Consider the following 25,730-nt stretch of genomic DNA (forward strand, 5'->3'; position numbering starts at 1 on the left):
TAACCCAAAATTACAAAAAAATAAATAAACAAATAAAATAATAAAAGAACAGTCCTCTGTATCACAATTTTTCTCTGGTTCGACAACAGAAGAAAGATGGAAATGAAAAATCAAAGAAATATATATTTGTATATGGTCAAATTCTCTTTTACGCGCCCATGCATACATGCATATATATATATTATTTATATATATATATATATATATATATAATATTTTAATAATATATATATTATATATATTAGTATTATATTATATTATATATAATAATTAATTTAGTTAATATAACTTAAATATATAATATACATATATTATATATATATATATATATATATATATATATATATATAATATATATATATATATATAATCTTTTGTTTGCTTATTCATGTGCACCCTCTGCCTTCAATTATAGAAAGTATATTATTCCCAGTTGCATATTTACAATCGTGGAATGTATTACAGACATGAAGTTGACAACTCTCGTACAGAAACAAACAATATACCTGTCTATTGATCAAAGACTGCTCTACATTGCGATGCAGTGATTTTCAGTGACATTAATATATTCCTCACTCACAACACACTTTTTTTTCGCTATGAAGGGAACCCCATCTTTATCCTGTTTTTATGTATTTCTGTCTTCGCTGCCTATTCTTTCGCTCACCGGTAACATTGACACTGATAACATAGCACAGCTGTCTGTCCTTTTACTGTCACTTTGACCGCATTGAATTCGGAGGTACACAGGACTTCTTCACACAACCATTTTCCATTTTCCACCTCCAGAATATCTCTGTTCGCGGAGGCAGTACGAAGCGATTCGTTTTTATCACATTTCGTAAAAACACATCTTTGGGAACTACTATAACACATGACGCATTTTGCTTTCGTCTTTTCTCCGTCGGGAGCGTCGATTCAGTTTGCGCCCCGATCTATAGCGATATATCTTATAACGAAATTGGATGGAAACTGTTAGAAGTGTCAGCTTGTCAGCGTACACACAGCCAAAGAGCTGACGAGTAGTCGTACTATGCTTGGCCAACGGCTCTTACTTCCGTCTGCTGCGTCTTTCCTTCTAGCTCACCCACCAACAGATTGCGTCTATATCAATGTTACTCTTTTATACATAAATAGAAAATGCTCGCACTTGTAGACCAAACGCAAGTTCCTCTTTTAAAATAGAATTCTTGTTTATTTTTTTCTATCCGAAAGTCGGCGTGTAGCAACGAGTCTTCAGAAATCACCGTGTTCTGGCAGCAGCGTGACAGAAAACTGCCCACTAGCCACTTCAGCAGATTCCCTTTCTGAAGAGGGAGAGAGGGATATATATATAGAGAGAGGCCTTTCGGCCGTCCGCTAGTAAGGAACCGCTGCTGTGATCGGCCAAGCATATCATCTGAGGCCGAGGAAGCCCAGCGCTAGGACCGAACTCATCCACAAGTTGCAGAGCGGGAACAAAGAACTGGCCCCAGCTGCCGCCTTCCGCCTCTGTATTGCTGCCATTTTATCGCCTGCAATGAGAAAAGAAACAGCCATGTCATTCACAAGTCGAATATATACGAAAAGATAAGAACTGGTGGCCGTGTCGTGAAAGGTAAGGGATGTATATTGGATAAGTTACAGGTAAAAGCGTAGCCATGGAGTTTTCATCTCTCTAAACAAATCTCAAAGAGTACCAACATACTGCCCCGTGAGATTACAGAAGAGTTTACATAGTGCCTGTAATCAATTAGGAAAACCTTAAACTACGATACTGAATGATCACGAGTATAAAGAGACAGAGGACATTCACTAAACTACTAAGGATTAAAGGTATCTAAGAATTATATGAGGAAGGTTGGGGTGATAGAATAATGGGAATAGAAGATTGTGGCGCGATATCTTTTCTTAGCCATCAGAGTCAGCAGGCAATAATGACTCGTGGTCTAAATCGTGGAGAGAGAGAGAGCCTGTAGATTAATATTGCATGTGGAAAGAGAGAGAGTGAGAGAGAGCTTCAAGAATATATTTATGAGCAGTACAGAGAGAGAGAGAGAGAGAGAGAGAGAGAGACGAGAGCTTTATAGAATTAACATTGCAATGTGAGTAGAAAAGAGAGACGAAGCGCCCCTGTTAACCATGTGAATGTACACGAGAAAGCGAGAGGAGAGAAGAGAGAGCTAGCGCACTTAACATGTAAAGTACAGAGAGAGAATGAGATGAGAGAAAGAGAGAACTACATTACTTCATATTTTAATATGAATCACATGAGAGAGAGGGAGGAAGAGAGAGAGCCGCACTCATGTTAAGTCCAGAAGAGATAGAGGAGGAGAAAGAGAGTTAAGAGTATTATTGGTAGTCGAGTGCAGTGAGAAGATGAGATAGACGAGAAGAGGGAGTAGAGAGCTTATAGGATTTAACATTGGCAATGTGAGTAGAGAGAGCCCGAGGAACGAGAGAGAGAGAGCGGCGCAACTTAACATGTATTACAAGAGGGAGAGACGAGAGAGAGAGAAGAGAGAAGAGAGAGAGAGAGCACAAGTGGAAGTTACATTTTTAGTATGAATACAGTGTGGTGTGAGGGACGCAGAGAAGAGAGAGAGAGAAGAGAGAGCGCACTTAACATTTAGTACAACACACACACACAGAGAAAGAGAGGCTAACGCAAGACTGATAGCTGCAGTGAGAGAGAGAGAGAGAGATTCTAAACCTTATAGTTGGAAGGCTCATGTTTAATTTAAAGGTGAATGACATCCAAGTCAAAGAAAAGCAGACATGAATCATGCAACCAGACATGACAGAAAAGAGAGAGCCACGAGAGAGAGAGAGAGAGAGAGACCGGAGGCGAGGGGACGGAAAAGGTTATTTACTGACTATTGGTTGGGCTTAACGTCTTCAATTGTAAGGACACATCTGTATTTCCTGCACACCGCAAAAGGTTAGGGTCAAATATCAGTCAGAACTCAGTAAATGTTTTCGTAGGGTTCTCAGATAGCTGATTCCACTTGCAATTAAATTAACATTCATAAATATGTTCATACCTAATCGTACTACGTTCATGTATTATTATCTTTAATATTGTAGGTAAAACAAATGGTTCTCCTTAAAAGAATTTCAGCTTACCAGAGATGCGTCACTCTTACACGAGAGACTACATTCCACTTATGCTGAGGCAGGAAGCCTGGTAAAAATGATAACAATTTAAAAATATATATTTTTAATCCAATTCTTCACCTACTCAGGGGTTTCCCAGTGACCAGCACAACCTGCGATGTTTGCACATCATCTGCTTTTTCTGTTTTTTCATTAATTAGATCTAGTCCTGAGAGCCTATCTGACACAGGGCGCAGTGACATGATCATATTTATGGCCTCCAAGATAGTCTCACTCTTTCTCTCTCTCTCTCTCTTGTGTAGACAGTATGTGTGAATACATTGATTATATAATGCATATATATATATATATATATATATATATATATATATATATATATATATATATATATATATATATTACTTTAAAATTAATTCTCTATTAAATGGATGGATAACTTAAAAGTAATTTCATATATATCTTAACACACACACACACACACACACACATATATAATTATATATATATATGTATATATATATATATATATAATCAATATTATATATATATATATATATATATATATATATGTGTGTGTGTGTGTGTGTGTGTGTGTGTATACTTATTATATATATTTATATATATATATATAATATATTATATATATATATAGATATATATATATACAAATGTACTGTAATAATCATATCATATGTATTCACATATACTATATATACAAGACAGAGAGAGAGAGAGAGAGAGAGAGAGAGAGAGAGACTGCGAGCTTGTTTGCAGAAAAGGGGATTCATCCTTCCAGTTTCTGATAAACCAGTCTTGGAAGAACTAAAAGGTTTATATATTTGAATTCGCTTTAAAAAAAATCGCAGCTGTAGAACAGAGTTTTCATGATCTTTCTCCATTCCAGAATTAAAAGCTTCATTTTTTATCTTTATTTTTTTTTTTTGCATGTTTGAAACTTTGTCCGGAGGTCTCGAGCTTCCATTATGTCAGAGATCAGTACAGGAATTTAGGTTGTCTGAGCTTTTTTGATTCTGACAGGATTGAATCAAAGGTAATTGGTCTGATTAATCACTGCTCACTGTCTACTCTTATTATTTCGTTCAGCTTGTCAGAGTGCCACTTCCCATATCAACTGTGCTCATTGGAAAGGAGTAATACGTGGCTTTGGTTCGGACGTGTTAATTAAGATACCTTGGCAACTGTTTTATTAGACTTATTAGCTCCGGCTTCAGTGTCCTCAAGTCATTGCTGAACTTTATCATTTTCTTTACTCCTTCTGTTTCCTGACTTAATATGATTCCTCGTTGAAAAAAGCAAAAATTACCAATTTTTCCCTCACCTATCTTCAATCTCATACCCTTGGTGCCAAGGCTATTGGCATCAGGTACTAGGTTTCCCAACCTACAGACTCACAGTGTCTGAAGACCCCCTTGATGCCAAGGCTATTGGCATCAGGTTGGTGGCAAGGCTATTGGCATCAAGTACTAGGTTGCCCAACCTTTAGACTCACAGTGGCTGAAGGCCCCCTTTGTGCCAAGGCTATTTGCATCCGGTTAGTACTAGCTTGCCCAACCTACAGACTGCATCTCTGAAAACGACTCACTTGGCTGGAGACCACGATGGCATGCAATGCAACACAAAAAACTATGACAGGAAAAGTTAACTTCTCCTCAGTTCACTCTCCTCCTTACCATAAGACACGAAGACGTTTGTGGCTGCAGGTTGCGTGTTGGATGCAGAGCAGGTGTAGTTTCCGGAGTCGTCGTAGTGGGCGTCTGTGATGGTGAGGTACGACTGCGTCTTTTTGGGTCCCGTTTCTGTGGAAACGTTTATCCCTCCTCGTCGGTTGTCGTAGTTGATCATTCGCTCGTTGTGATACCAAAACACGTACTGGGGCGGCGTCGGGCTCTGGCAGGTAGGAAGAATCCACAATTATTATTAGTAATTCATTCCAGTGGCCCCCACGAGACTTCTAAAAACCGTCAAAAGGAGTCACGAAATATATGCGTCTAAACACGTATCATTCCAGTGGCTCAATCAACTCCAAGTGCAACTTTATTAGCAATTCATTCCAGTGGCCCCACGAGACTTCTAAAATCCGTCAAAAGGAGTCACGAAATATTATGCGTCTAAACACGTATCATTCCAGTGGCTCAATCAACTCAGAGTGCAACTGTTTCCTTCTTACCTGCTTGATGACGCAGACGAGTTTGATCGTCGACCCCAGCTGGACGTGGTACTCTTTGCTCCCGAGAATGTAGGCTTGAGGTACCACGACGTGCAAGTTCACGAACTGCGATATGATGCCGGTGCCTGTGGCCAGCTGCAAGGAGATGGATCAAGTAGTTCAGTCTATTTTATCCTTTCCTTAGACAATGGAATATTTTTGAATGGTTTCCTACTCGTTCCTATAACAGCCGGGGAAACCGATTTATATGTATTCTCCGTTATGTATAACTGAATCACGATAGTTTGGAACGTGATAAATGCATAAATAAAGGTTCAGACTGCTAAGTAAAGGACGTTGAGTCGAAAGATCTTGCAGCTACTCCAGTGTTTCACTTTCCTTCCTGGCTTACACCTTTATTCTCCGTTACATATATTCATATATGCATCAAGCTACAAATGTCCTTTAATATCTAACTCACTCTACCTTGGAATTAATATATTTTCATATACGTTAACCGAAGGGGAATTTTTTAGTTGATAAGGAATTCGTCGGCTCATGGGCGTGAACCACTAAACCAAGAATTCAGGCTCTCGTGATACCCTTGTGGGTAAAGAGCTTCACTGTACGTCCTGAATTCTTGGCTCCATGGTTCGCGCCCATGAGCCGACGATATTTCTTACCAACTGAAAAATTCCCTTCGGTTTAACATATATGAAAATATATGAATTGCGAGGTAGAGCGAATTTGATATGAAAGGATTTTTCTTGATGAGACTCATATATAATATATATATTTTTATATATATATATATATATATATATATATATATATATATATATATATATAAAACAAAGAGCTTTGACAATATCTTCTGATCTCAAAATTAATATCAGAAATGCAACGACTGCCAAGAAAACTTTGAAAGACGTTACCGGACAATTTATTTCAATAATTCCTGTATATTCCGCCGCAAGAAATGATTAGAATTCATGAGAACTTTGTAATGCGATTAAGGACTCAAAATTCCGCAGGATATGAAATCAGATATACGAATAAATGATTAAAACTAGCAGTTGAAATTGGTTGTATCAATGATAATGATTCATGAATGATATTTTTTCGTTCCATTTGGATATATCAGAACTTAAGCTCAAATGCTGAGTAATTTAGAATTACTTGTGACATAGATAAGGTTTTATAGGTATATATATAATGAGGGTCGCCCATGGTTCGGCCATTAAAGTTTGAATACGTCATCGGTCTTTGTTTTGTCTTTACTTGTGTGTGTCTGCTTTCCAGATTAGGGTCTTCATGCCGTAGAACCAAACATGTATATATGTACCTTAATGGATGTATTTGAATCAGGATGATGTGGTAAAAATTCATAATATGGCTGCGTGAGGCAAACGTTCGACTTGGTTAAGATGGCGAGACGCGGTTGGATATCGACTCAAGTAACTACAAATACCTGAGTTCGACAATGATTTGTAAGGTCGGATTCGGTATCCATTTATACCTCACTTGTTGGCCGAGTCGATATTATCACTGAAGTCCTGATTTCTCCTCTGTCCGCTGGGCGCTGGTTCGAACCCACGAGAGGACGAAATTATTATCAGCTAAAAAATTCCCCCTCGGTTAACATATATGAAAATATATCAATGCCAAGATAGAGTGAATTGGATATTAAGGGACATTTATATACGTATATAGAATGTGTAAAAACATTTCTGCAAACACAGAAACACTAATAGCAATGAACTTCATTATCTTGTCCAATAACGGAAAATCATCATAATGGTAATTTTTTGCAGCTGCCGTAATCATACGGCTGAGTTGATTCAACTAATATAATTCGCTCTAATTAAGCCATTTCCAGTGAAAATCGTGATTTTCCTTTAACCTTGTTTGCTTAGCAAATTCAAGTTCATGGTCTAAATATCCTTTTAGCTTTAAATTCCTAAGTTTTTCGGTGTTTCACAATACGCTCGTTTTCATTCAAAGAAATACCATGCATAAACGGTAAACATTTCTATTGCGTTCAAACAAGGACAGGATCTGTCAGCTAAATACCCTATAAATGGCCAGAATGTTTCCCGCAGAGAATTCTCTAACTCTTTTTCATTTAATATAACCTTTATACCTATGAAGAAACAGATTCCATTACGAATGTAGAAAGAAGAAAAAAATGTCATCAGTAAAGATATGGGTCATGGAAAATATATCATAAGTTTGGTTTCTTATTTCACATTGTTATATTAAATCGATTTCTTCACGAAAGGTGGTGGTGATTTGATCAATCAAGAATAAAATCTTTATATTTTAGCTGAGTAATTTCACTCCTTTTTTCATGTCAATTCTTTTTTCTAAGAGACAAACTGATGCTATCAAAGTATAAGGGGAATGAAACATGACAGATATACGGAGAGAATAAGTGGAACACAGATATTCTCCAAACAGAAGCATCCCAGTACCACACGAAGCAAAAGGGGATCGAACAAAAGCGATAAGGAGACAGAACAAAAGCGATAAGGAGACAGAACAGAGAGCGATAATGTGAGTCTCACCTGACATTCGTAAGTTCCATTGTCCCTTCTGGTGGTATACTTGATTTGCAAGGTCCAGTCATTGGAGTCCTCCGGGTGCAGAACGGAGAATCTCTCGTCATTCGTGTAAGTGAAAATTCCCGTCGTGAGGATGTGCCAGTCTCGCCTTCTGAACCACGAGACCTGAGGAGAAGAATAGAGAAGAATTCAGTTACGAAACTTGTTCTAGATATTCTGTTTAGATGGATGTCGAGCCACGATGCCTAAGAAAAGAGGTACAAAGCATTAAGAATTCAAATGTCGTATATGGCTTCTAAACCACGATACCTGAGAAGAAGAAGAGAGGATTCCATTATGAAACTTGTTTTAGATGTTCTGTTTAGATGGGCGCTGAAACACGATGCCTAATGAGAGAGCTACTAAACATTAAGAATTTAAATATCTTCAATGGCCTCTGAAACACAACACTTGAGAAGACGGAGAAATGGGATGAATTTCAAGACATGCTATGAATTTTTGTTATATTTGACATCTAAATCCCAATATTCAAAATGATGGAAAAATGTAATAAAATTTTAAAAGTTATTAGTTACATAATTGTTTTTAAGCCACGATACCTAACAAGAAAATGAAAGTATTTAAGAAATTTGACATGGCTTCTTGTGAAGAAAGAGAAATAAGACCACGTCCTAGATTTTCCTATTTTAGTTTTCTGTAAATGAAAACAATCGAGATGGCTATTTGTTTGTCCGTCCGCACTTTTCCTGTCCGCCCTCAGATCTTTAAAACTGCTGAGGCTAGAGGGCTGCAAATTGGTATGTTGATCATACACACTCCAGTCATCAAACATACCATATTGCAGCCCTTTACCCTCGGTAGTTTTTTTTCTTTTTTATTAAGGTTAAAGAAAACCATGATCATGCGTCTGGTAACATAACGACACAGGCCGCCACGGCCGGCTGAAAATTTCATGGGTCATGGCTGAGCGTTTTATATAGCATTATAAGTTGTACAGAAAACTTGTTGAAATCTTACACAAGACTTCTAAATCCCAGTAATCCAAGAGAAATAAATAGAAAACGAAGTTTATATATTATTTTTAAACTATGACGAAGACCAGTATGAGTCTTTTGTCATATGACTGAAAATTCTGATATAAAAATAACCACCACATACACTTTGGAATAAAAGCAGGCTAGTCAGGTCAGGTGCGGTAGTAATTATAATCCGCATAGAAAAATGATTTAAAAAGAAAATTTTTCTGATGCCTCAGTTCGTGAACAACAATGAGGTGAACACCTTCATTTCTGCAGTTTCTTATTATAAGCACAATTTCATAAATGGAGATCACTTCAACAAAACTAACTGGTACCTGAAAAAGACACGAGGGAACTTTTTCCTTAGACGTTTCGTATTTTGTTATTGTCTGTTAATGTACATAATTGTATCCAGTCAAAGATTATTATATGGTATTTCTGTAGTCAGACTGCTTTCTGCTCTCTGCCTGAATAAATGTAATTTGTAGCAACGATAATGTATCATAATTTTCGCTATGAATTTTCATTTGGTAAGGGCTATGAGAGGAAAAACTCTTAAACCATTCTTTTTTTACTTCGTGCAAGATTGTACGACATATTCCCTTACGATTCTCATGGTTAATAGAGAGAGAGAGAGAGAGAGAGAGAGAGAGAGAGAGAGAGAGAGAGCAGTGCCGCTGGGCCAAAAGGAATCTGACGTACGTATACAGTAGGTAGCGTCCGTAACTATTGCAAAATAAAAAAAAAAAAAAAAATAAAAAACCTGAGAACCTAATGCTTGGCCAATCGACAGAATAGGAATCCATTATTTATGCTTTACGAGCCAGCAGCATATCATAGATTTCTTAAGCTCCCTTTCAGTTCTCACTCATCATTTTATCAAGTCTCGCCCTGGCGTGCAGTCAAAGTCTTGCCCTTGAAAGCATGGTGTGCGTTATAATCATGATGATGCAGCCTAATCATAATAATGATAATGATTATAGCAACTGCCTCATGGTCATTGTTGAACAGTACATTTCGTGATGCGAGACATGATACCAATTTCTTTGAAATTCTTTGATATCAGAAACGCCAATAATTTGAAACCTTCACTGAAATCCAGCAGAACCTGTCCTAACGATATGAGGCACTTTTTAACTATTGTGTCGGCTCTGTCTGTCCGTCCTCAATTTTCTGTCCGCAATTTTCTGTCCGGCTTCAGATCTTAAAAACTACTGAGGCTAGAGGGCTGCAAATTGGCATGTTGATCATCCACCCTCCAATCATCAAACATACCAAATTACAGACTTCTAGCCTCAGTAGTTTTTGTTTTTATTTAAGATGGAAGTTAGCCATGATCATGTTTCTGACAGCGCTACAACACAAGCCACCACTGCCGGTGGAAAGTTTCACGTGCTGCGGCTCATACAGCATTATACCGAGACCTACGAAAGAGAGACCAGTTTTCAGTGGCCTTGATTATAAGCTGTATAGAAAACCCGATTGCATTTTTTAACATGATTGATTACTTTTCAAGATCGATCTCCCATATTTTTCAGACTAAGCTCAGTTTTGCCATTTCTCATAAAGTTTAGGAAATGAGAATTGGTAGACTTTATGAAAGAGACATAGACACCTGAAAATGGCTGACTATACGTGATTCTAGCAGACATCATCGGCAGCAATGAGTGAAAATATGCGCAAGACATATTGCCGTTTCTTTTAAGCCACTAATGCACTTGAAAATACAATCTGGAAAATACTCGGAAAGGTTTTGAACTCAATTTATTTCTCTTTAGGACTTATTTCAATAGCACTGCTTTTCTCAGATACTGGTGAAGTCTGGTGGAGTCAGTGATATTTATCATTTGCGCATTTGTCATGTCTCTTATTTTATCTTAATCTGCATATTCCTCTCTCATTATGTTATGCATAACACCTTGAAATTTTCTCATTACGTTATGGATAACACCTTGAAATTTTCTCATTATGTTATGCATAACACCTTGAAATTTTCTCATTATGTTATGCATAACACCTTGAAATTTTCTCATTATGTTATGGATAACACCTTGAAATTTTCTCATTATGTTATGCATAACACCTTGAAATTTTCTCATTACGTTATGGATAACACCTTGAAATTTTCTCATTATGTTACGGATAACACCTTGAAATTTTCTCATTACGTTATGGATAACACCTTGAAATTTTCTCATTATGTTACGATAACACCTTGGAAATTTTTGTTTTCTCATTACGTTATGGATAACACCCTTGAAATTTCTCATTATGTTTATGCATAACACCTTGAAATTTTCTCATTACGTTATGGATAACACCTTGAAATTTTCTCATTATGTTATGGATAACTTGAAATTTTCTCATTACGTTGGATCACTTGAAATTTTCCCATTAAATTATGGATAACACCTTGAAATTTTCTCATTACGTTATGGATAACACCTTGAAATTTTCTCATTATGTTATGCATAACACCTTGAAATTTTCTCATCACGTTACGCATAACACCTTTGGATTTTTCTTATTATGTTATGCATAACACCTTGAAGATTTCTCATTATGTTATGCATAACACCTTGAAAATTCTTTCATTAAAATAGTAAAATACGACTCTAAGGGACTATATTTTATCATCATACTGACTTTACAATACGACGAATATGAATAATGTTCGAGCATTGAAGATCTGCGAATCAAAAGGGTTTCCGTCCCTAATATATCAACTAATGACAATTCCTTGCATGTAATTTGCCACAACATATACTGGGAAATCCTTATCATTTTCTTCTTCTTTTCCCAAGATAAAACGGTTCCGGAAGAGAAGGCGATCTGGAGATGTTGTAACGAACCAGATGGAATATAATTCCATATCCCAGGACCGCTCATTTCCTTATTCCGCTTTTTAAGAAATCACAGAAGGGATCTAAGGGAATTTCACATCAATGCTATGAAACTAGTTTCCCCCCCCCCCCCCCCCCCCCCACCCTCTATTGATGCGAATGTCATAGATAATCTCAAACGATTCCATGGAAGACTTTGCTGCATCAGTGAACCTTGCGATAACGTTCCATGAAAAGTCTCTCTCTCTCTCTCTCTCTCTCTCTCTCTCTCTCATCTCATCGCGTGCCTCGGTGTCTCCAAGGGGGGAGTATTTAAATTTCTCAGTGAACGGGATGTTTTTAAACACCTACGTACATTGTTATTCTGTAATTCGAGTTTGTGATATAATATGAAAGAATTTCATTTGAATATACATTTTATTGGTGCGATAAAAGTATATATAATATATTTATATATATTATAATATATATATTATATATAATCTAAATATATATATATTTTATATATGCTAAGATAGATAGATAGATAGATAGATAGATATAGAGTCCTGATAGATAGATAGATTGATAGAGAAAATGCCCATTAACCACTATTTTAACTTTGCAACCATATATTTCGAGCACTTCCCTCTGTGCTCCTGATCACTGGAAGAGTAGGGACATAGGATGTCTTATAAGAGTAGAGCACAGAAGGAAGTGCTCGAAATATATGGTTGCAACGTTAAAATAGTGTTTATGGGTCTTTTATATCGTATCACACTGTTATATTACAGTAAAAAGACATTCATATATATATTATATATATATATATATATATATTATATATATATATAAAAAAGTATTCTATACGTATTAATATTACTCCATAAAGGGCTTTACACTTGCCACTGACAATTCACAGCTTCTACTTCCTTGCTTCTCTTTTGTTTCTTGTGATGGATCCGAGTGAAGGTAACAATATTATATATATATATATATATATATATATATATATATATATATATATATATATATATATATATATATATATATATATATATATATATATATATATATATATATATATATATATATATATATATATATATATATATATATATATATATATATATATATAATACATAATATATATATATATATATATATATATATATATATATTGTTACCTTCACTCGGATCCATCAAAACAAGAAACAAAAGAGAAGCAAGGAAGTAGAAGCTGTAAATTGTCAGTGGCAAGTGTAAAGCCCTTTACGGAGTAATATTAATACGAAGTACTTTGTATAAAGGTAAATGTTATATGTTATGCGACAGTGGAGGGTGGCATAACGTAAAAGAATTACATTCATCCCAAGTACCTTGTATGAACATAAACGTTATATGTTTTACGACAATAGAGGGAGGGTTGTACAAAATAATTATTTAGTAATCCAAAGAATGTTTTAAAATTGTAACGGCTGTCATTCAGGCACGTATTAAATTGCAAAACCTTCCTGCGATAAAATCCATCTTCATTTTATGAGAATTCAACCGATTGTGCGACTGTTATTTGCAATTCTTTAAAGCCTTGTTATGGCTACGACTGTGAAGCCGTGATTACGGGCAGTTACTGCTTTGAATATTCCAAAAGCTTCGATATGTTTAAATGAGATCACTGGGAAAAGCTAATGAGAATTGGAAATTAGCCATTTGCAATGAGAATTGGAAATTATATATATATATAATATATATATTATATATATATATATATATATACATTATGTATGTATATATGTACAGATATATATATATATATATATTATATATATATATATATATATATATCCAAGTGGATCCAGAGGGTAGGGAAGACATCCAACCTCCTCCTGCAAACCAGTTTGTCCGCCTCAGGTGGGGGCGGGGTAGGTAGGGGAACGAGAGGGTAGGGGAGATATCAACCCTCCTCCTGCAAACCTGTTTGTCCCCCTGGGAGGAAGCACTGACAAGATCCAGCAAGCATAAGCAAGCATCAACATCTTTATATATATAGATATATATATATTATTATATATATATATATATATAATATATATATATTGTAGATACCATTTCCTTCTTTGGAGAAACTATTTCAAAATGGAATACAACCTTGTGATCATCAGCAAGTCGTAAGAGATGAGATTGCTAGACCCACCCTACTTGCATAACGCCAGCAGACTCTGACACCTACCTACAGCAAACCGGACTGGAGGAGGTTTAAGCAGGGAGCAAGTCACGGACTTACCAAATGATAACCGAGGGCTGTAATAATACGCCTGGAAAATACTTTTCTATTAAGCTTTCAACTTTCCTACCTGATTTCTCGTTGGACTTCGCTGCGCTAGACCTATTGGCTGCTTCCCGTTCACTCTCGAAATCACCCAAGACTGCACATTTTGAGGAGGTACTGCTGGCTCCTGGGAGCGGGGTAGGCTTACGGAGGGTTAGGAGCCTGCCTCCTCTTCCCCTCATCCCCACCCCAAAACCCACCCACCCACCCCCTCCACAAACCTCCGTCTTTGTTTCGACAACAATAGCGAGGTTTGTGTCAGCGCCTCTCGCTGCTTTGACGAGGCACGCTCTGTCTTCTCGAAGGATCGCTAATTGATCACTTATGGAGGATTTTTTCTTTCTTTTAATTGTTCTTGTTCTTGCCTTTTTTTTTTTTGGCGGGGTGGGAGATGTGCCTGGAAGAGGTCGATGTACATCCAGTTACTTTCGCATTGTTTATCACGTTTTCCTTTTGCCCAAGAATATGACGACGGTGTTATTATTACCAGCAGTAGTAGTAGAATATTAGAGAGACTCCAAGAGTCAATATTCCAGAGCTCCTTGAGGAAATATTCTAGAGTCCCTTAAGGAAATATTACAGAATTCCTTGAGGACATCTCGTCAGGGAGGTTTTTCCAGCTGTTTGCTACAGTGTCTCTCTCCTCATGATGAAACAAGCTATGTCCAGGTGTCGAGATTTCCAGTTAACTGAAATTGCTCTTACCAACGATACAGATATCGAAGGAGGGAGTTAAATTGCGAATCTAAGAATATTAAACTCTAGTTTTATTCTAAATATGGTAATTAATCCGGGAAAGGTGACCTCATTAGTTTCAATAGCAAATACTGCTGACATGGCACGTAGACCTATTATGGCATCTGATACCAATGGCAACAATTCTCGAAAACTCTACTGATATTGCGTCCATTGTGTTTGGGTAGTTTCAGAAGTCGACGACCTGGCGTCTTATTCCCTTTAATACCTTACCAAGGTCTGGGCAAAAGCCCGTGCAGGCTGACGATCAATCAAATCTAAACGAAGGAGCTAACTATTTCCAATTCCCTGCCTAGGGATAATATACACACATAAACATGTGTCCGCGTGAAACAAATCACCTTCATTAACCCAAACAAGAGGACCTCTCCTTAGGTCCTTGAAATGCCTCCAGACAGTGAGCGAAAGATAAATCATTCCCTCTCTAATTTGCATATTCGAGAAACCATAACAAAGTCTTCTGAATTATTAAGTATATATACATCACAAACAATGTCTTTCCATGAGAGAATAGTATTTCATCGTCCTCATGGGCGTCCGCACGTACAGGCAAAAGGAGGGGCCACTTGCTCCCCTTTGAAATCCTAGAAAAAATTATATGTATATATATATATATATATATATCATAATATATATATATATTATGTATATATGATATATATATATTATATATATATATATATAAGTTATATATATAATTATATATATATAATTGCTTTATTCATTGAAGTTGAAAAGGTCGAAAGTCTTTGCCCCATCCTCGTCTGTATGAAGATTTGACTCCCAAATTGGAAAATATGCTGTGGTCCCCCATGTTCGTCCCCTGTGCGGTGCCCCATCCTTCATGAACAGAATAATTATGTCCTTAATGGTATCATCCATTCTCTGAGATTTCAATAATCAGAAATTTCTTAAACGTTTTAATTAAGAAAAGGAAATGCTTCACCACGATGTAGTCATCTACGGAGGACGGCAAAAGCTATAGGCGTGTATTTGTATTTGAAAATTGTATATCTCTCTTCAAATATCCACTCTTTCTATAAGATATTCGTGACACGAAACGACACTTTTGTCGTTGGTAACATGTAGTGACATGCAATACTGGCATTACATTTTTTTTAGCTTTAAAAGAAAACTAATGAGATGGCTCTTTGTCTGACCGTCCTCCCTCAGATCTTAAAATCTACTGAGGCTAGAGGGCTGCAAATCGGTACATTGATCATCCACCCTCCAATCATCACACGTACCAAACTGAACTCATCTAGCCTCAGTAGTTTTGCTTTTATTCAAGGCTAAATTTCGCCATAATGGTGCGCCTGACAAAGATTTTGGACAGGCCACCGGATCGTGGTTAAAGCTTTCACAACAATATACCGAGACCACCAAAAGATAGATCTATTCCAGGTGGACTTGATTATACGCTTTGCAGAAAACTCGGTTGAGCCAAAGCTACGTGTTTTGTAAGTACTGTTAACATTGCAATAAAATAGAATCTTTTTGCAATTATGAGGATTAGTAACGCTGAAAATATAGAACATTCGTGTATCACATTGAACCTTTATCGATAACCATTTTTGTGTGTGGGGGGGGAGGGGGCGTACCTGAAATAAACCCCGTGCGTCCGCTCCCTTCAGCAGAACCCTCCTCATGGCACTATAAATTTGGTTGTGTCCGAGGGCCTTGTCTATTCCGCGGGACACTTAGGCTTAATCTATTCTCTGGCCCCGATAATGAGAAGCGGCTACGGCCTCATTCCAGGTAGACATATACATTTTCGTGCTCATTTCCATATTCATCTGCGAGGCGTTGCTGTTTATCTTCCGAATGTAAATTATGTGTGCTGTTAATCGTCAGCGCCGCGAACGTGTTTATGGTTATTCTCAGCCGAAGAGGAGATGGGTATTCGATTCACTTGACGAGTGAATAAATGCATAAATTGTGACTGGTCAGTCTACTGAGGTCTCTTCAGGACTCAAGTACACAAACAGTCACTGAATAAGAGGAAGCTGGAGCCTGAAGCATCTTGGTAACACTACACAGTAGGGGTTTTCAACCTGGGGTTCGCGTACCCCAGGGGTTACGCCAAGGGTCTGTCAGGGGGTACGAGCTCCCCATGGCACTCGAATGAATGGTAGATACCAACCTTCGATGTGCTTTAGCAAAAGCTGCTCCTCGGCCAACTAGGATACTCAATGAAAAACAGTTTCTACCATTTCATTGACTACCTTTGCAGCTAATGTAATAATAATGCATTTTGTTTTTGCAGCTCTGTACCATAACCTTGAACATTGACTGCATACCCAGAGATAAATAAGTATTTTTTTAAAAATGTCTTTATTTTTGTATGAAATTCTTTATGTTTACAATATTATTGGTCAGGTCAGAGGAGTTATGTACTTACTTCCCCTCTGGACAGTTTCTCCGAGTTGGTTTCCACGTTATACAAAGTGAAGGGGGTACATTACTGATACTACAAGTACCAGAAAGGGTACATGTGGAGGAAAAGGTTGGAAACCCATTCAGAGGCACAACCATTCAATTATCTTGAACGTGAACTACAAGATGCTAATTAATGTGATCTACAGTATGTTGAGTTTGTTGAAGGAAAAACAGCAATGCTTTACCCGTCCCTCTTCGGGACATATATTTAATAAGGAACCAGTTAAACGAATCCATAGTGTTATGCAAAGTTACCAGTTCCAAAATCACTTAACCTGAGAAGGGCAAAGGTGCTATTATTCTAACCAATCTAGATTTCAGTAGAAAGGGTCTTTCGCGTTTCTATCCATTTTCCCTTACTAGGGGAGTAAGCCTACAAACTACTCTCTTGTTGTTGTTGTTTTTGTTCTTGTTCCTGTTGGGGTCGGGTTAAAAAGGTCTATGGAGGAGCCTAAAAAGATCTGTAAATGGTGTTTTGCATTGAGTTAAACACACAAGAATTTTAGGATAGCATAATTATGATTTGTTTATTAGAATGCAAATTTCAGAAATAAATGAATGTGTATGTTGAACGGAAAAAATTATTTCTCATAAAATGTAGGGTAGTTATTTCAATTTTTGTTGGTAAAACAAGGCTCTATGTGACCGTAGATTTCAGCACGTTTTAATCTACGTTTAAAGTTAGGAATATGATGTTTACAACTTATTCTTGAGGAGAAAACCTTCCACGCATCCTGAGTAAGCTGGAGGTTTGATCACGCCTTGTTAATGAAGAGTGTAGGATTACAAACGAAAACAAAGTTTACCATAATCGTGCATCTGGCACCGCGGCAACAGAGGCCACCACGGCCGAGAGAGTTTCACGGGAAGTGGCTGGTAGGTACTATCATACAGCATTATACGCTGTACATAAAACTTTTTGGAGGAAACTTCGGTCTATGTTTTTACTTGTTTTTATTGAACATGGTTTTATCTTTCAAATACATTATTTGGATTAAATTTTAATTGGCCGTCAGTATACAGGTGTTTTAATGGCAAAAATAGCTCACCAAAGAAGTAAGAAGTTTCCTTTAAGGGCAATATAAATTGAAATATAACTGAAGTATACGAATAATCTTCAGCGCCATTAAGTACGAAATGATTTCGAAAGAACTTTTAAATTTAGCTTTGCTGGAAAAATACTTTATTCTGATAAATCTACGATGACAATGTACCCATGGGCCCATATTTAGCAAATATTTTCATTTGCCAATAGAAGGGAACTCTCTTTGACCACCACTCTTATCATTTCGTCATATATAAATGTTATGTGAGTCATAGTTTCTTTCTCTTCCAAACTAAAGGTGTTACTATTTTTTTTTTTTTAGTTCGCCAGTAAACAAATATGGCAGGCAATCACCTCTCCACTTCTGCTACCGCATAAAGAATCTCTTCTGGCTTCAGCTCTAATCTCTAAGGTACATTTTTATTCCTTACTTAAAATCAGCAGTATATTTTAGTTTGTTGTATACAGTGTCCAACTCCTATTTCCCGGATACCTCAAGAAATTCTTCATATTGTGTTTCATGTGTAATTCATGCGTCTGCAGCATCCAAACTTAGTTTTAGCAAATGGTTGTATGTTTAAATTCAACGTGACTACCTGGTTTGTGAGTCTACTTGCAAAAGATTTAGTACCTGAACTGATCTTGGCTCCACCAAAAAAATGCTAAAACTGCGAATTGATTTTCATCACAGAGTCTTAAAAGCCGTCCAAAGCCTTTCCATGCCTTCCCATTTGGCTTCCATTTTGTCTCTGGGTTATATTTTGGTAAAGGAATACCTGGCTCTCGGTTCTATAGGCACCCTCCTTTCTCTCTTAGATTCGTGTAGACTCTGCTGGTATTTCTCTCTCAACTTAGAATGCAGTCGAGGAAAGATTGGTTGAAGGGGTAAAAGGCTGTAGTCGATCAGCAATCACCTACCTAAGAAGAAGCTCTAGAAGCCAAAACATCAAAAGGAAAAATTCGATGGGGAGTGTTGCATAGACGCATCACCACCATTAAAGAAAATAGATCACTGAAAGTGACCAACAAGCCATCAATAATCTACTGCCAAGAGCCAATGGAGAGGAGGATTCCCTAAAGGCCCGAATCAACTGACCTCCTGAGATTTCCATCGGGGTCAAGAACCCACAGGCCATTAACGGACCGCTGGCAAAAGCCAAGCTTGTACTACTACTCTGAATTTTTAATAAGAATTGTTGCGAATCAGTGTGATGGGATTTTGAGCAGTAACCTAAGTATTAATTCAAGGCACTCGAGAATCAGATTCCATCTTTAGCTAGCTTCCAACATAGCTACAGTTTGCTAAGAGCGACTTTTAGTTTTCTGTAAAAGAAAACTATTATGTCGGCTTTGTCTATCTGTCCGTCCGTCCATCTGGCCTCATATCTTAAAATACTACTAAGGCTAGATGGCTGCAAATTGGTATTTTAATCACCCATCCTCCAATCATCAAACTAACCAAATTGCAACTCTCTAACCTTAGTAGTTTTTATTTTATTTGAGGTCAAAGTTATCAATAGATCGTGCATCTAGCAGCACTTTCCGGGGCCATGGGACACACCCTCACTCTACCACATCTGATGAGCAACTGGAGAGCTGTCATTCATAATTGATGGTTTTATACAACACTAGCTGACCAGCCCGGCGCTGCCCAGGTGATCCCTGAATGACAACCGATAAGCTCTCTCTCTCTCTCTCTCTCTCTCTCTCTCTCTCTTTTCCATTCCTATTAAGGTAATTACTTCATTTACATTACCCACCTTTTCTGATACTTTACATTTCATCACTTTTCGTCCCCCATTCCTATTGGGTCTAACTTGAACTTGAAGGACTTTGGGAGCATCTCTATTCACCTCAGCAACCTTGAAAGGTACAGACTAGACACTTATATCTGTATTTTTTTGGTTATTTATACATTTCACCACCTTCCCACCCCTTTTCACCACCACCACCGGGCTAAACTTGCACTTAAGGGGCTTTGGGAGTGTCTCTATTCATCTCAGCAACCTCAAAAACTATGGATTAGACACTTAATATCTGTTGTTTTTGGTTATTTTTACTTGTCATTCCTCTTCCCAACCCCCTTTCCTATCAGGGCTGAACTTGGACTTAACCCTGGACAGTATCGTGGGTCCTGCACGACCCAAGGAGTGTTTTCAAAAAACATGTTTTTTTTTTCCCATAAATTATCACCCATGTCCCAATGTGGGTGTAATCGTCACTAATCGACCTGCAGACGGTCTAGTATACTGTCCAGGTTTGATGGTGAGCAGTTCGGTCCCACGCCCCTCTCTTCAGTGCATCCCTATTTTTCTGAGGACCAACCTAGGGTCAAGGACGACCCACATCTTAGTAGAAAGTTAGTGATCGAAAATCAAAAGTTATTACATAACAGTTTCTCAATGAACACTCTGTATAGTCATGTGACTTTGTTGTGTTTTGGAAAGTCTAAGCTGGGTCCTATATCTAAGTAACACACCACAAACCGAGTGGCAGAGATGCCACAATACTACCAGCCATATTGTCCAATTTGCTTCGAGTGCCTCTTTTTTGCATTTTTTTGCATAAAGCAAAGTTTCTAGATAAACATCAGATATTGAGTATTATTCATTCTAATCGTGTTTTATAATACTGTTGGAATATGGTTCGGAGGATTGTGTTTTTTATAAAATGAATGCCTTTGTGAATGCATTATCCACGTCGTAAATGCGCTCAAGGTCACGTGACCCTTGTAGTGCCCAATTTCTGTGTTTTTACGAATAGCAAGTTCTTATGTAGCCAATTCATGTCGACTGTGTGCATAATAGCTAATTAGTGTATTTTTTTATATTGTAAATTGTTTCGGGATGTTTATGGGTCACGTGAGCAACTCTGGGAGCGGCAGAGATGTCACATAGCGAAATATTGTCTAATTTCTTTCGAGTGTCATTTTTTGAAGTTTTTGCAAAAAGCAAAGTTTTTTAGATAAATGTCGGATACTGAGTATTGTTCATTTCATCGTAGTTTGTACTGTTGGAATATGTCGGAGGATGATGTTTCTATAAAATGATGCCTTTGTTGAATGCCTGCCACTTACCTACGACTTACATATGCCCTTATGGTCACGGTGGACTCCACATTCAAGTGCTAATATCTGTGTTTTTTTTTTTTTTTTGCGAAGAGCAAAGTTATTACGTAGCCAACCAATACGTGTATGACTGTGGCATAATAGAGCTAATAGTATAGGTTTTTTTATATTTGGGAAATGTTTTACTATGTGCGCAATCATGTACGGGAGACGTTTTACTTCGTATTGCTGTTTGTAGCAAACGTGTGCGCGACCTTGGTAGTGGCTGAGGTGCCATATTGCCAATAATCCATGCGTCTTTGAATGCCCGTTTTTTTTCTTTGTTTTTATGCAAAAAAGCAAAATTATTAGGTAAACGAAGCATATTGAAATTGAAAAATGTTCATGCTAGTAGTGTTGTTCATGTCAGTATAGTTTTTTGTTCATGCTAGTATAAATGTTTATAGTGGAATATGTTGGAGGTTGGCGCGTTGTTTCATCGCGTACGTACTCTGGGCCATTGGCCTATGCGAAGATTCTGTTTACCTTCTTTTCCGAGTGCTCATTTCTAATGTTTTGCCCCTCCCCTCTCTCTCTCTGTCTCTCTCTCTCTCTCTCTCTCTCATTCCTCTTTGATCCTTTTTGATTAGTTTCGTATATTCGTTGGGTCTCTCTCTCTCTCCTTTGTTTTAGTGTTTCACATATTTCTGGGTCTCTCTCCTCGCTCTCTCTCTCTCTCTCTCTCTCTCCTCTCATCCAGTAGTTTTCGCATATTTTTCTGGGTCTCTCTCTCGCTCTCTCGTCTCTCTCTCTCTCTCTCTCTAATGCCTCTTTGATCCTTTATGTTTTCATGTTCGTATATTTGTGGGTCTCCTCTCTCTCTTCTCTCTCTCATCCTTTGTTTTTAGTGTTTTCGCATATTTCTCTCTCTCTCTCTCTCTGCTTTCTCTCTCTCTCTCTCTCTCTAAAAATGAATCTATCTCATCTTTGAAAGCTATAGTAAGTAAAGCGCTCTCTCGTCTCTCGCTCTCCTCTCGCGATATAAATAATTCCATCTCATCTCTGAAAGCTGGTAAGTAAGTAAGTTCTCTCTCTCTCTCCTTCTCTCTTGTTGTGCGTAAACATCTCTCTCTCTCTCTCTCTATTTTTGTTGTGCGTAAACATCTCTCTCTATCTCTCTCTTTTTTTGTTGTGCGTAAACACCTGCGTGACCGACCTTGGAAGTGGCTGGGATCCCATATATTGACATTTGATCCATTTCCTTTCGAAATGCCCCTTTCTGTGTGTGTGTGTGTGTGTTTTTTTTTTTTTTTTTTTTTTTTTTTTTAAGCAAAGTTATATGGTAAACATTGCGAAGAGAACAAGGTTCATGCTAGATAGTTTTGATTTATTACTGGAATTATGTTGGGGTGGTGTGTTGTATCGCGTACGTGCCCGGGGTAATGTTTGTGCTGATCCGTTTATGAGTGCTCATTTCTAATTTTTTTTCGAGTGCTCATTTCTAATTTTTTTTCAGTGCTCATTTTCTAATTTTTTTTTCGAGTGCATATTTCTAATGTTTTGCTTTTTTTTCAGTCATGGCTTCTAGGGCACGCAGAGGTCTGAGTACGGCCGAAATCATGAAGTCATTGCTCAATATGAAAGCGATGATTTTGATGGCAGTTACGTTTTTTTCATTTGGCTGACACGTTAGCAGGGACATCTTCCTGCCTTGGCCACGTCAAGCTGCGCAAGCGTGTCGCTGCCGAAGTTGCCCATCTAGAGACGACCACAAAGACGAACACAGCATGTTTTGCGATGCAAACGGGCCCTTTTTTGTGTTCCTACAGCAATCAATCTGTCTTGTGTCCGAAGTGTGTGCCTCGTACGTAGGTAAAGTTACATCATGAAACTTTTTTTACAACTTGTTTGCATAAATGCTATAATATTTTAATCTTACAAAATATATCATCCATTTTTTTTACCTAAAATACTGCAATAGTTTATTTTGTTTTTCATTTTTGTCGATATTTCCAAATATTCTAAAATATTCCCTTTTCGAAATATTTCTTTTTGATGACTGCAAAATAATTTTTCAAACATCCAGCAAGCCACCATAATAGTTTTATGCAAATCAATGCATAATTATTATAGCTAAGTAACATTGAAAATTTCACTCCATTCCTCCATTTCAGGTAGACAAATTTGGCCGTCGCACTTGTCGTGGGTGGGGGCCCCCGGGGCCCCCATTTTACTGTACATATCCATTAGGTAAGTTGCATACCGCTATATATTCTTGTTCTCTATAGAATTTGTGATATTCTGGTAGATTTTCATAAGCATAAATATCATATCTTATAGTAGTTACAGACATTTTTATAAGAAATTTTCATGGTAAAACAAGGAGGTCAACAAGAAATGACCTATACATTAGTAGTAAGGGGGAAGTTTTATGGGTCAGATTTTTTTTTTGATGATTGCAAAATAATGTTGAAACGTCAAGCAATCTACCATAATATCTTATGCAAATCTACGCATAATTAGGTAACTAGATACACTTGAAAATTACATTCCATTCCTCCTCCATTTCAGGTAGCAGGCAAATTTTTTGCCGTCGCACTTGTCCGTGGGTGGGGGAGCCATTTACTGTATATATCAATTAGGTAAGTTGCATACCGCTATATATTCTTGTTCTCTATAGAATTTGTGATATTCTGGTTAGATTTTCATGCATGAATACCATATCTTATAGTAGTATTACCAGCCATTTTTATAAGAAATTTTCATGGTGAAAATAGCAGGTAAAAAGTGAACTTTAGATTTGGTTTGGGGGCCCCTGATATAACAGCTAATATCATCTTTGTCCAAATATTTTTTTACATAATTACGTTTTTAGGATAATATGACTTTATTCTGTATAAAAATCAGCCACTTCTTAATTCTTTAGGGTTTAGGACAAAAAAAAATTCGTGAAAATTTGCCAGTTTTTTTTTGGAGGCAAAAAATATTTACCTTTTTTTTTTTTTCTCTTTTCAGATTTTGACCTCTATGGGATCCCGACACCTTTTCTGGCTGTGGAGACTTGTAAATTGTAGTTTTTTAGGCAGGATTCCCTCAATTTATTTTCTTATATAGTTATTTTGTATTTTTTATAAATATTTTTGTAAATTATTTTTTTTGTTATATATTCTTAAATAAATTTATAATAAATATATCAAATTTGTAGATGGGTATTAATATATCTCTTCAGTAGTATAGTATTATCTAAACTAAACTAATTTTAGAAACTATAATGAGACACAAAAATGAGTTACTGATTTTTTGGCAAAATTTTCTAGACGCTCGGGTCGAGGTTGACCCACATTACATTTAACCAACGGGGTAGCGAAATAGCGATACCTGTCCAGGGTTAAAAGGTCATTGGGAGTGTCACTGTTCATCTCAGCGACCTCAAAAACTATGGATGAAACACTAATATCTGTCACTTTCTGTAACTTTCATGTCAGTCCCTTCCCAGTCCCTTCTCACTTCCTCCCTGTTGGGGCTCAACTTTGATTTAAAAGACATCAGGAGTGTTGCTATTCTTCTCAGCGATCTGTTGTTTTCGGTAATTTTTACATTTCACCCCCTTCCTACATGGGCATCCTCCTTTACCCAAACCAATGGTCCAATTCTAATTCTGTTTTCACCATGACCTTTCCCGGTTTGATATTGACTTATATTTAAAATCTCATTAAAATCAGTCAAGAAATGTGGATTTGTATAGCATTCATACAAACAAACAAACAAACATTTTTTCATTTTTTCTATTATATATATATATAGATTAAACGTTGTGCCGATTGTGCCAAAGAAATATTTTCACTTGTTCAGTTACTGCAATATTAAATTAATTTACTGTTAGAGGGTTCATTACCTTGCATTTAAAGCCATAATTTTGCAAGCATTTAGTGCTAATTAACCTCATTCCATTTCTTCGCACGTAAAGATGATCTAATAACGTTTATTTTCAAAACTCTCATTCCTTCGAATAAAGTTTATGTGTTACTGACACTTAATTGGTTCCCGTATAATTTCTGAATTGGGTAATATTAAGACAAACGGTAAATGAATGAATAAAATATTATTTTCCTGCGATGAAACTGCAAATGCAATCCGCAACTGATGTGGGCACTTCATTACAAACTCATGATTGGAGTCGAATAATAATATCAAAATGTTTAATAATCCCCCAACGAAAATTAATAAGTGGGGGGGAGGTGTACCTAAGGGAGCGTTAAATCTGATTCAAGGATTCAAGGAAAATCTAATTCAATTATTATTCTTTTATGCAAATGCTAATCATGTATTATTTAATGATTTTTTTAAACAGGTAACTGGTACCGGTAGCTAATTATTTTGATTATACACTAGTACTGACAGATATTACTGATGTTTTCTTTTGTAAAATTGCTGAATTCTGTACATT

General features: G+C 37.0%; 1 protein-coding gene across 3 annotated transcripts in view; it reads right to left on the reverse strand.

The window, feature by feature from the left end:
* Positions 1-356: 356 nt before the first annotated feature.
* LOC135217769 (opioid-binding protein/cell adhesion molecule-like) overlaps positions 357-25,730 on the reverse strand; it is a 169,073-nt gene continuing 143,699 nt past the window's right edge. For all 3 annotated transcript variants that reach the window (XM_064253795.1, XM_064253794.1, XM_064253793.1), the window contains 4 exons: positions 7,831-7,992; positions 5,285-5,419; positions 4,788-5,004; positions 357-1,514 (listed from right to left, as the gene is read on the reverse strand). In XM_064253795.1, coding sequence (XP_064109865.1) covers positions 1,396-1,514; positions 4,788-5,004; positions 5,285-5,419; positions 7,831-7,992 — 633 coding nt within the window. In that variant the 3' untranslated portion in view covers positions 357-1,395. The remainder of the gene's footprint in view (positions 1,515-4,787; positions 5,005-5,284; positions 5,420-7,830; positions 7,993-25,730) is intronic.

This window comes from Macrobrachium nipponense, chromosome 7 (assembly GCF_015104395.2).
Source record: "Macrobrachium nipponense isolate FS-2020 chromosome 7, ASM1510439v2, whole genome shotgun sequence".
Classification (NCBI taxonomy): domain Eukaryota; kingdom Metazoa; phylum Arthropoda; class Malacostraca; order Decapoda; family Palaemonidae; genus Macrobrachium; species Macrobrachium nipponense.